The sequence below is a fragment of a genome, unplaced genomic scaffold (assembly GCF_019419815.1).
Source record: "Pyrus x bretschneideri cultivar Hongxiangsu unplaced genomic scaffold, Pyrus_bretschneideri_v1 Contig5, whole genome shotgun sequence".
NCBI classification, from domain to species: domain Eukaryota; kingdom Viridiplantae; phylum Streptophyta; class Magnoliopsida; order Rosales; family Rosaceae; genus Pyrus; species Pyrus x bretschneideri.
In genome coordinates this window covers 4,021,930-4,032,499 of record NW_025999787.1, presented here as the reverse complement: position 1 = coordinate 4,032,499, position 10,570 = coordinate 4,021,930, and the positions used below count along the sequence as shown (strand labels likewise).

Below are 10,570 nucleotides of genomic sequence, written 5' to 3'. Positions count from 1 at the left end.
TAGGTGATTTAATGTGAAAAGGAGTCCTCTTTGAAGTTGGAATTAAGGTAGGAAAAGATTAGGATAGGATAAGATAAGATAAGGTTGGATAAGGTTTGGATAAGATAAGGAAATTTGGATAAGGTTCCTTATTTCTTGCTCTTTCCTTATCTTCTTTGCATTTGGACTTCTTTCTCCAAATTTTTAGCTTTTCCTAGCATCTCTTGACTTCAATTTCGTCCATCCACATTGCTCCATAGTTAAGTTATCCAATCCATGCCCAAAACTGCCCCAAATAGCCTCAAAATGCACTTTCTTGCTCCTTTTGCCATTAGGACCTAAAAACATACGAAAATAGCTTAAAAAACTAAAATAGATAGTAATTAAGTAACTAAATGCAAGGAAACAACATAACTAAGTAGCATAAATATGCTCCTATCAATGGGACATGTGTGATTGTTTTCGACCCAAAAATACAAAAAACAAAAACAAAAAGAATCTCATACATTTTAAATTTCAAAAATGTCTCTACTTCTGTAACATGGAACATTCCACAACACTATCTGCGATTGCATGCCCTCATCTGCAAGCAACGTCATCATCTTCACTGACAAAGACATGGAAGTGGTTTTCCCTGACCACTGAATGTCATTGTACCTGAAGGACAAATCAATGACGTCTTTATCAGGCCAGCTTTGGTTGACACTGGTTCCTCCCGTTAACATTCTGCCCTTGGTAGCATTTATTGCAGCAAATGCCCCAACGATAAAGGTGGTAAGGTCTCAAATCTTTATCAATGGGTTTAGGAATAGCAATGAGGAAAGTATAGGATATGTCAAGATCAACTTAAGGATCGGCCCTATCAGGTCATTTACTAAGTTTTATGTGATGGACATCAATATGGATTACCACGCTCTGCTTGGAAGGCCATAGATAAACAAGCACAGACTAGTAGCCTCCACCTACCGCCAGTGCATCAAGGGAATGATTGCGTTGAGGCCTATTCGCATCCCAGGAAACTAGATGTCATTCAATTTAGATGAGGTTCACTATTCCGATGCCGAATTCTATAATTATCTCTCAAATGCCGGAAGTGGGATATCATAGGCCTCAAGGATACCTTTACCCCTTTGGGAAGAAGTTTTAGATCTAAGTGACCAAGAATTCCTAGCCACTGTGAAAAAGAGAAAACACATACAGCCAGAGACCAATGTCCTTGCCTACACTCCACCTCAATGCTCCAAAGTCGTGCTGTCACGCCCCGGACTCAGGGTCGATGGAAAACCTTGCACCAGGCGCACGAGTAAAAATAAAAATAAAAACGAAAAACGAAACTTTTCTTATACAAGTAACTCCAAAATACTTACAAGGTGTACAAGATAAATGAAAACACTTAAAATCCCTTGTCTAGCACAACCTTAGCTCATCTACCATTCGTTAATCATGTAGCAAACCTGCAAGGTCTAAAATATATACGGTGAGCGAAAACACACCTCAGTAAGGACATAAGTCTTATCAAGGATAATCGTCAAGGCTAAACCAAGTGTCATGCTTTTGTGATCAATCATAACATGTTATCAAACATAAACTACATATCATGAATGCAACTTAACTTCAATTACCCGACTCGTTAATCTATATAATAAAATAAGCAAACCTGCATGTCCCATACCATGCATTTTACCACTGCAGCGGTGCTTCGAATGCTTTATTATATAAACCAATCCCTGTAACTCAATCATACCAAGTACTCATTTCGTTGGTCATCTTGTTCTCCTCTCGATCGCCAGAGTCTCCACTACTTCGTACCATTCCTATAATTTCACTTTTGCCATCCTTGATGGTCCCTACGAAAGTTGAACTCAACCACACAAAAGATAGTTCTATTTCCATTCCCCAATCCCGAATATTCCAATAAGATCCTCCCACTCCAATATGCAATGACATATGCATGTAATTAACATTTTAACATAATATAGAATTATCAACAAGCACAATAATATATCAAGTTCCAAACAAGCAATTATATCAATTATATGAGTACCAAATAGAACACATATTTCACAAAGCTTAAACAAGACAAATACCCCAATAGTGATAAGTTCCCAAAAAACCCCTACCTCGATTCCAAAGCTGAAACAAAGATCCACACCATTACTGTAGTAACTAAGCTCCACATACTTGAGCAAACTCCTTAATCACTCCTAATGCTATGTATTTCTTCCATTCTATTTTCTTTTCTAATCTCTCTCTAAACATATATAATATATATACACACACGTACATACATATATTACATATACACACCACCTCTACATAATAACACTTGCATGCATAGCCTGCATTTATCAAACAAATCATGTTTGAAACCAAAGATAGGAAAGTTGGAGGCTATTGAACAACAAAAATATATAACAAATAAAAAATAGAGTCCATACAAATTGGGCCAAACTACAAGGCAAAACAATATGTAATCCAGCCCAAAAGATGAGGATGGGCCTTACATACAAATCAACATCCATAAATAAATAAATAGAAAATCAAATAAGAATTTCTTCCTGCAAAAGAGAGAAGAAACGTGCAACACAAGAGCTTCCTATTTTTCTGCAAGGTGTGGAAAAAACTGCACAGTCAGTGGGAGAGGATAAGGGAAAGTGGCAGAAAAACATGGTCTCCATCTCCCCCACATAAAAAAACTCTAAACCCTTCCTAAGATGCCTATAAATAGGCCTCAATTGCAGCAAGAAGGAGAAAAGAAAAAAATAGGACGAGGTACGCTGCGCAAATTGAGATAGAAATTGAGAGAGGAAAGAAGTAACAAAAATACTACCAGAAGAGAAGTTGAAGTAATTCCATTACCGGTGATTTTCAAGGAAGAAGAGCAAACTACAAGCAACAATCAGAAGGTACATAATTATGTATTTTTTCTCTTCATTTTCTCTCCAGTAAATTTATTTTGCAGGCAAACGTTGTCTTGAAAAACTTTGGTCGGCAACAAGAATTTTATGCCAGCAACCGCCGATGTTAGACAAAAACCCAAACGAAGGCAGCAGCCACGCCATAATTATTCGCTTCCACTTCGACAATCGTCTAAAATGATGTGGATGCGACACTGAGCGGCAAGCAGACCATTGGGACAAAGACGCAGCCATAGCCATAGAACAAACAAAAATGGAAAAGGTTGCAGTTATCGCTTCAAGAAAGAAGACTCAAAGTAGAAGAATCATGTTCTTTGATGAATGCCAAGAAGAAAAGGAGTAGCCCATGTCGCTCCCCGCTGAACCATCATTGTCAAAAGTTCCAATCCACCATAATGAGGCAGTTGAAGACCCGGTCTATGTAGAAAAGCCATCAGGAAGAAGATCGTCAAGACGTTGATCGAGCAAGCCCAAGAGTTCATGCCTTGTCTAGTAAAAAAGCAACCAAGGAACAACCTCAAAATTCTGTGCACCAAGTTGTAGAAGTTGTACAAACAATAAGGCAATGGTGCAGAAATGGTGTTTCCATTTTAAAAGAGAGTAACAATAAGTTTCAAGTATGGAGGAATAAGATGGCAGAGAAGAAAGACGACAACCAATCCGTCTCTGTTGTTTGTGTCGCCTCGGTTGACACTAAAACTCTACAAAGGAGCAACCGACCGCCGCCGCCGTTGTCTTGAAGTCAAGAAAAAAATTGCCTTGCAAGGGAAGGATGTACTGCCCACATTGAGCACCAAAAATGGTGCGGGCTGCAATCTAAGTTTGCTAGGGAAGATTGTCCCACATGGAGATTAAATATGCAAGAAGAAAATCAATGACTCTTTCATTTGTTTTATTCATATAGGAGTCTATCAAGTTTGGCTCTGAGAACGAGAAGTATGGAGACCATGTCCTCAGAAACCTGTCCTTCTTTAAATCACCAAATATGTGTAAACTTGTTGGCAAAAAGTTAAACACGACTTCAAAGAATTTGGCACGTTGTCGCTGCTCCATTCTTCGAAGGATGTTCCAGGAAAAAGAGGAAGAAAGAAACAGTTTTGTCCATCACGTGGGTGTTGCAGCAAGCATTAGGTGGTAAAGCAACAAAGAAAGTGATGTCCTCTTACAATTGGAAAAGTCCTAGCAAAAGCATACTTAAAATAATGAAGCTATTGAACCTACAAAGAAACAAGACAAAAACCTCTGTGTTACTACTTCTATGTCTTTTGTCCAAGAAATAATAAGGATGGAAAGAAGCATCACATGGATAAAAGCAACGGTGAAAAGAGAAAGGGAACAGATGCCAACATTTTTTTTTTTTTTTTTTTTCCTCTGAAGTTCTACTCCAATTTTGAGTGCATTGTGCAAGGAAGGAAGCTACAGTGAAAAAAATAAAAGCACACCTTCATGCCACTCACGTGAGCATTAAGAGCATGGCCTCCATCAAAATTAAAATTATCCATGAAGGCTGAGATGCACGGCACCAAGACAAAGTTAAATACCAAAGTATTAGTAGGTTCATCACAAACATACCCATTAATTTTACTTGACGCTGAAATGGAACAATGCCTCTTCAAATGGCATAAAGCCAATTTAAAGGCACGAAGCCAAGCCAGGTTAGATATCAACTGGCATGAAGCCATATCAAATGTCAAATGTCACGAAGCCATATCAAATTTACAATGGCACAAAGTTGTGTCAAAATTCAAAGGGCACGAAGCTGTATCAAATCTCAAATGGCACAAAACCGAAGAAAAATCTCAAATGGCATGAAGCCATATCAAATATCAAATGGCACGAAGCCACATCTAGCTCCAATGGTTCAAAGTCCTCACCCGCACGAGCTAAAACTGCACAAGGCACCAACGCTCCAATGGCCCAAAGTCCTCGCCCACACGAGCTAAAACTGCACAAGGCACCAACACTCCAATGGCTTAAAGTCCTCGCTCGCATGAGCTAAAACTACACAATGCATTAAATGCTCCTTGCCTGCATGAGTTGAAACTGCACAAGGCATCAAACCCCAACAAATACATAAGCAACTACGAGTGACTTGATCCCTCAACGAGGGTGCTTAGGCAATCTAGGGCTCTACCTAGATGCAATCACAAAATCAAATAAACACCCAAATCCCCAAGTTACAATTTATTCATATTAGAATCAAAGGGTATTCCTTTCTCAAAAGAAGGGTTGTAATTAATAGGCGCGTAGCCTAGAATGGGTCGAACTCAAATTAATAAAACCCTCTTCAAAAAAAATGAACGAGGGTGAAATTGTGTCAAGTGAATTATTTGTTTACATATTATGTACAATTTTTGCTCAACAAAGGCTAAGTAAAAATATTATTAATTTAATATACACGGATAAACTATAAGGACTTGATAACTATCCTATTGAGAGGTGTCAATTGCATGGCAATATAAAGCACACATCCACAAGGTAGCTTCATATAATCAGCATAAATATGTGCCCTCTAAGCATAGAATCCTTCTTTCCTATAACAATTTGGATTGGTAAAAATGATAGCTAGCCACATAGACATAAATAGGATGAATGGTAATTCACCTCAGCTAAGAGTTGGATAGGGATAAAATCACGGTAGTAATATTACCTAAAATAAACTCTAAAAATACGGGATCTCACAAGTGTTTCCAGACGGTCGCATCGTTTACCCCTTATGACAGGTTGGGGGGCCTAACCACATTGAGTGGGAATGCCTCAATTATGTAGACATTGCACACAAAGCAAATGAAGTTCCCAATGAAGTTAAAGACATGCCTGCACATGTTGCCGAGGACGAATCCATGCAGAAAATCATGCATACGCCAAAATGCATGCATGATGAATCCATTGCAGTGGCAGAAAAGCTTGAGGAGGTAAACCTAAGTGATGATCCCTCTATGCAAAATTTGATTTCTATTAGTGTTTACTTAACTATTGAGAAAAGAACGAACTAGTCAGCCTACTAAAGGAGTTCAAATACTGCTTTACCTGGATCTATGAAGAGATGTCAGGCCTTGACCCAAACTTAGTGTGCCACGCGCTAAATACACAGTTTGCGATCAAGCCCATGTGGCAGCAAATGAGGAATTTCCACCCAGAAATAGAAGCTAAAATCAAAGTTGAAGTAGAAAAGCCCATTACAACCGGATACATCAAGCCTATCAAGCACCCTTTTTGGCTAGCCTACATCATCCCAGTAAAGAACAATACTGTTCAAATCTGGATTTGCTTCAATTATCGAGATCTCAATGCAACATGCCCAAGAGACGAGTTTCCATTGCCTAACATGGACATCATGATCGATTCAACCTCACGACAAGGCCTGATGTCTTTCACGGATGGCTTCAGTATGTACAATCAAATCAAGATGTCTGCCAAAGATGCTGAGAATACAGCTTTCCGCATGCCATTTGGAAACTTTTACTATATAGTCATGCCATTTAGACTAAAAAATGCAGGTGCCACCTATCGAAATGGCTACTATTACTTGACTTCGGTCAAGGAAGGTACGCTAACGAAACGTGTCAATGCAAAGTGACTAAAGCCATATTCTGTTAGAACACATACACTTATTTTACAAGAACAACCTCCTTTTATGCAATGGTCAGTTTGCTTACTTTATGAGGCCTTGTAAAGCCATGCAACGATTGATGTACCCCAAATTTTAATGAAATGAAGGAGCATTTTGTCAAAATCTTTGGTCCATTCGTTTCTTTACATTGGCAAAGGTAACTAGAATGATTTCTTCTAAACAAGCTATAACAGTAATCATACCAAGGCTATAATAAAAGCCTACGCCAAGCCTATCAATGCCATGCAAGCTGCTCAATGGTTCAATGCTTATGCAACATGCCAAGCTAACACGCCATGCAAAACCATTGAGTCAGACAACTTAAGCTTATCCTAAAGTTATACTTTTGCAACATGCCAAGCCTATCAATGCCATGCAAGCTGCTCAATGGTTCAATGCTCATGCAACATGCCAAGCCAACACACCATGCAAAACCATTGAGTCAAGCAACTAAAGCTTTTTCAAAAGCTATACTTACACAATATGCCAAAGTCTATCAATGCAAGGTAAGCTGCTCAATGGTTCAATGCTTATAATATGCCAAGCCAACATGCCAAGCAAACCATTGAGTCAAACAACTTAAGCTTTTCCTAAAGCTATACTTATGCAAGCCAAGCCTATCAATGCCATGCAAGCTGCTCAATGATTCAATGCTCATGTAACATGCCAAGCTGACACGCCATGCAAAACCATTGAGTAAAGCAACTAAAGCTTTTCCAAAAGCTATACTTATGCAACATGCCTAAGCCTATTGATGCGAAATACACCAAACTTAACATTGAAAAACCTAATGCTAAGCAAGTCAAGATTTCATGACTTACTCTATTTCCTTATGGAAGCTACGACATCTTTTTCATCTTTCCTCAGGGAAACTCAGTGGTAAAGTACCAAGCAGCAGGATCAGCTATTTCCCCCAGGAAAACAGGCAAAAGCTCAAACCTATGTCTAAAAGGCTAAATAGAAATCCATCCAACACACTCTCATGCATGAAAAAGCCAACATCATGGCAAGAAGAGTAAAGAAGGTGCAAGCATTATGATACGATCGACATCAGCATCACAACCAAAGGAAAGAGTTCAAGGAAAATAAGCAAAATACAAAGCAAAGCGGCCCTATGACCATTGTTCGAAAAGCAATAAGATAGATGTCCAAATGGAAATTACAAATAAAGTAAAGGTCGAGTGAGGAAATCCATCTTCTTCATAGCCTGATGCAGCAACATCTCAAGGTTCATGCTCTGCCAAGAAAAAGAAGCCAAAGGTTAGAAAAATGCAAACAGTTAGGTAAAGCGTGCAGTCATAAGAAGGTGAGGAGTTAAGCTCAGAACACCACCTCTCGGATGAACTGCTAGAGGTGCCAACAGCCAACTGATCTACTGCAAGCTGAAGGCACACTGCTATTTCTTTGGAGCTCCCACAGACCAACTTCTTCAATTTAAGCTTCTCAACCTCTAGTTCCTTAAGTTGCAGTTCGAGAACACACATCAATTTGTTGACTTTGATGAATTGATCCAAGACACCTTTCTTTTCAAGTTGAAGTCCAAACATGGTATCGCGAAACTCTTCCAACCTCTCAATTAGAGAACCCACCGGCACGCCTAAAGCGGCTACATCGCTGATCATGTCACGCCAACATAACAGTTTGTGCTTTGTAAGTTCTACTGGAGAAGTATGCTCCATACCGTAAAGCAAAAGCCCAAGCTCTTCAAAGATCATCCCACGCATAAAGGGAGATAAACCTATCAAGTTCACATCTGCGTCATCAACACGCTCAAAGAACTTGCCCAACGCCTCAGCTAATCCAGAACGAACCTTCACTCCCCTAAAGTCGACTCGGGAAGAGAAGGCCTCGCCAGAAGGAATCAATTCCTCAACCGAACTTAACACCCTGGCTTCATTGGCAAGACTATGCTTGAGCTTTTCGAGGGCGTCATGCCATGATGCCCATTCTTCAACTGAAGCCCGCTCTTCAAGAGAAAGAACCTCTTCAGGAAAAACAGTAGGCTCGAGAAGAACGCAACTGAGGATTTGAGCTATTTGCTTCCTAACACCACCCACATCATCATAACAAACTTCATCCAACCTTTCCTCATCCTCCCTTCTCACGGCGAAACCCTCACAAAAGATCTCAGTGTCAGGGGCAACCACACAATATTCTCCTGGGTCAGTTTCAATGACCTTAAACTCTACACTTCTCATTCTTCCTCTGACAAGGAACAGATCTCCTTTCCTCACAGGGCGGTAAGCTTCCAAGAAATAAGCTACAAACAAAACAAAGGGATATAGCAAGCCAAGTTTTAGTGTCCAAGCCTTAAGAAAAAAAACTAAAGAAATTTAATCCGATACAAAATAGCAGACAGTATGCTGAGGAAGTGCAAATCATCTGCATCAAACTTATATTTTTCAACGAAATGGCGTGAACAGTTAAAATGGAGTAGGAAGCAATCCAAATAAATTAATGTACATGTATCATAAACACTTACAAAGAGGCTACATAGAGAAATAAAAACAAACAAGCAAAGCACAATAATATGTTCCTAGACCAGCAATCACCACAATGACCCTGGAAAAGTAAAAATTGTAGGAGGTCTTGGATGGGGCCTAAGTAACAAGTAAACCACAGTGATAAATATTTTAGAAGTAAAACAAATGACCACCAAAGATGTCACCATCTCACGTTTCAAAAAGGCATCAAAGAGATTTCCCGTAACTCCTTCTATAGAGTCATCAATAGGCAGAATGTGAACACGATTCCCATACTTAACATCAGGGCATTGATGTACAGACACAACATCCCCAAGTCGAACCCTTAAATTCGACCTGACAACCTTGTTCATCCTGATTCTTGGCTCTTCACAGGTGTCATCAGCAAGTGCAATGCAGATTGTGTCTTTTCGTTTCTTCCCCTGAAAACCCAATCATAGATAATTAAATAAACACATGAGCCGTAAATCAAAACCTCCGCAAATTAAAAAAACACAATGTCATACAAATAAAGTAAGACGTGGAAACACTTGGGTCTAGTTCGTTGACAAAATCCAATTAACGAATATCTATTACATGACAATGCCATGTACCTAACAGGTTCCGCTAAAGTAAAAGTGATCACTTTCCTTCTTTTATTAATTCTCAAACTTAAGCTTCAACACCAATGAGCACAAAGCAACCCAATTCTGGGTTCGAACTAAATTTGCAATTCAACCCCAATTCTCAATCTAAATGAAGTTGTTTCATAGAACATACAAATTATGCAACAACAAAAAATATCCCTAAAACCTCGTCCCAACAAAACCCTAGCGTGATATTTTAACTTTCAATTTATTTGACAAGCTACCCTAAATTTTATCTTCTGATTAGATTGGAAAAATAAATAAATAAATAAATAAAATAAATAAGAGTACCTTGATGAGGATGGTGTCGCCACGGAAAAGTTGTAGCTTTTCCATGGTTTCGGGATGCATTGCAACGACGGAGTTATCGTCGCTTACAGCCTCATCAACGACGAGAAGGTTCGGCGACTTCTTCCGCTCCAGAATTGCCGTCCACAAGTCCTCCTTCTTCCTGCAAAACAATCAAATCCCCAGTCAGAATTTAAATATTTATGCAAATAAAACGGAAAGGAAACACTCCGACATATAAAAATTGTGAAAACTAAAACAAAATTAATGGTGGCGAGTTGACTCACCAGTCGGACGATTCGGCTTGGTGAGCCATGGCGATGGATCATGTCAGAGATCAGGAACTGTGGTAAACGGAGATCAGGAACTGGAGTGTGTTAGAGGATTATACTTCGGGTTCTGAGTTTTAATGGAGTGTGTTATGAGGATTATACTTCACTAGTGGGTTTGTTTGTGTTCGAACCAGTCAGCTTTCTCGTTGGAACCAGGCAACCAGTCTGAAAAATTTTTCATGACCGATACTACGTTATGTGTTATTATACAAATTGTGGAATATGTGTGTTAAAATTTAATAATTTAAAAAATAAAATTTCTCATAACTTATATAAAAATACATGATGTACCTCCTGTGTTTTAATCACAATGAAAAATTTCTCCAACCAT

At 39.1% G+C, this 10,570-nt stretch overlaps 1 protein-coding gene and 1 long non-coding RNA gene across 2 annotated transcripts; one reads left to right on the top strand and one right to left on the bottom strand.

Moving 5' to 3' along the window:
- Positions 1–2,379: 2,379 nt before the first annotated feature.
- LOC125470307 lies at positions 2,380–4,464 on the top strand. Its single transcript, XR_007252585.1, has 2 exons — positions 2,380–2,885; positions 2,979–4,464. It is a non-coding gene; the product is annotated as an uncharacterized LOC125470307 (long non-coding RNA).
- Positions 4,465–7,733: 3,269 nt separating this feature from the next.
- On the bottom strand, positions 7,734–10,223 carry LOC103964821. The gene is made up of 4 exons (XM_048569306.1): positions 10,195–10,223; positions 9,911–10,070; positions 9,187–9,415; positions 7,734–8,770 (listed from the first exon to the last, which is right to left on the bottom strand). The coding sequence occupies exons 1-4, from the start codon at positions 10,221–10,223 to the stop codon at positions 7,734–7,736; spliced, it is 1,455 nt and encodes a 484-aa protein (XP_048425263.1).
- Between the last annotated feature and the right edge of the window lie 347 nt (positions 10,224–10,570).

Coding starts and splice junctions, on each gene's coding strand:
- LOC103964821 (XM_048569306.1), bottom strand. CDS start 10,223: ATGGCTCACCAAGCCGAATCGTCCGACTG. Junction 10,071..10,194: donor CAAGCCGAATCGTCCGACTG/GTGAGTCAACTC, acceptor ATTGTTTTGCAG/GAAGAAGGAGGACTTGTGGA. Junction 8,771..9,186: donor CTTTGATGCCTTTTTGAAAC/GTGAGATGGTGA, acceptor TTTTGTTTGTAG/CTTATTTCTTGGAAGCTTAC.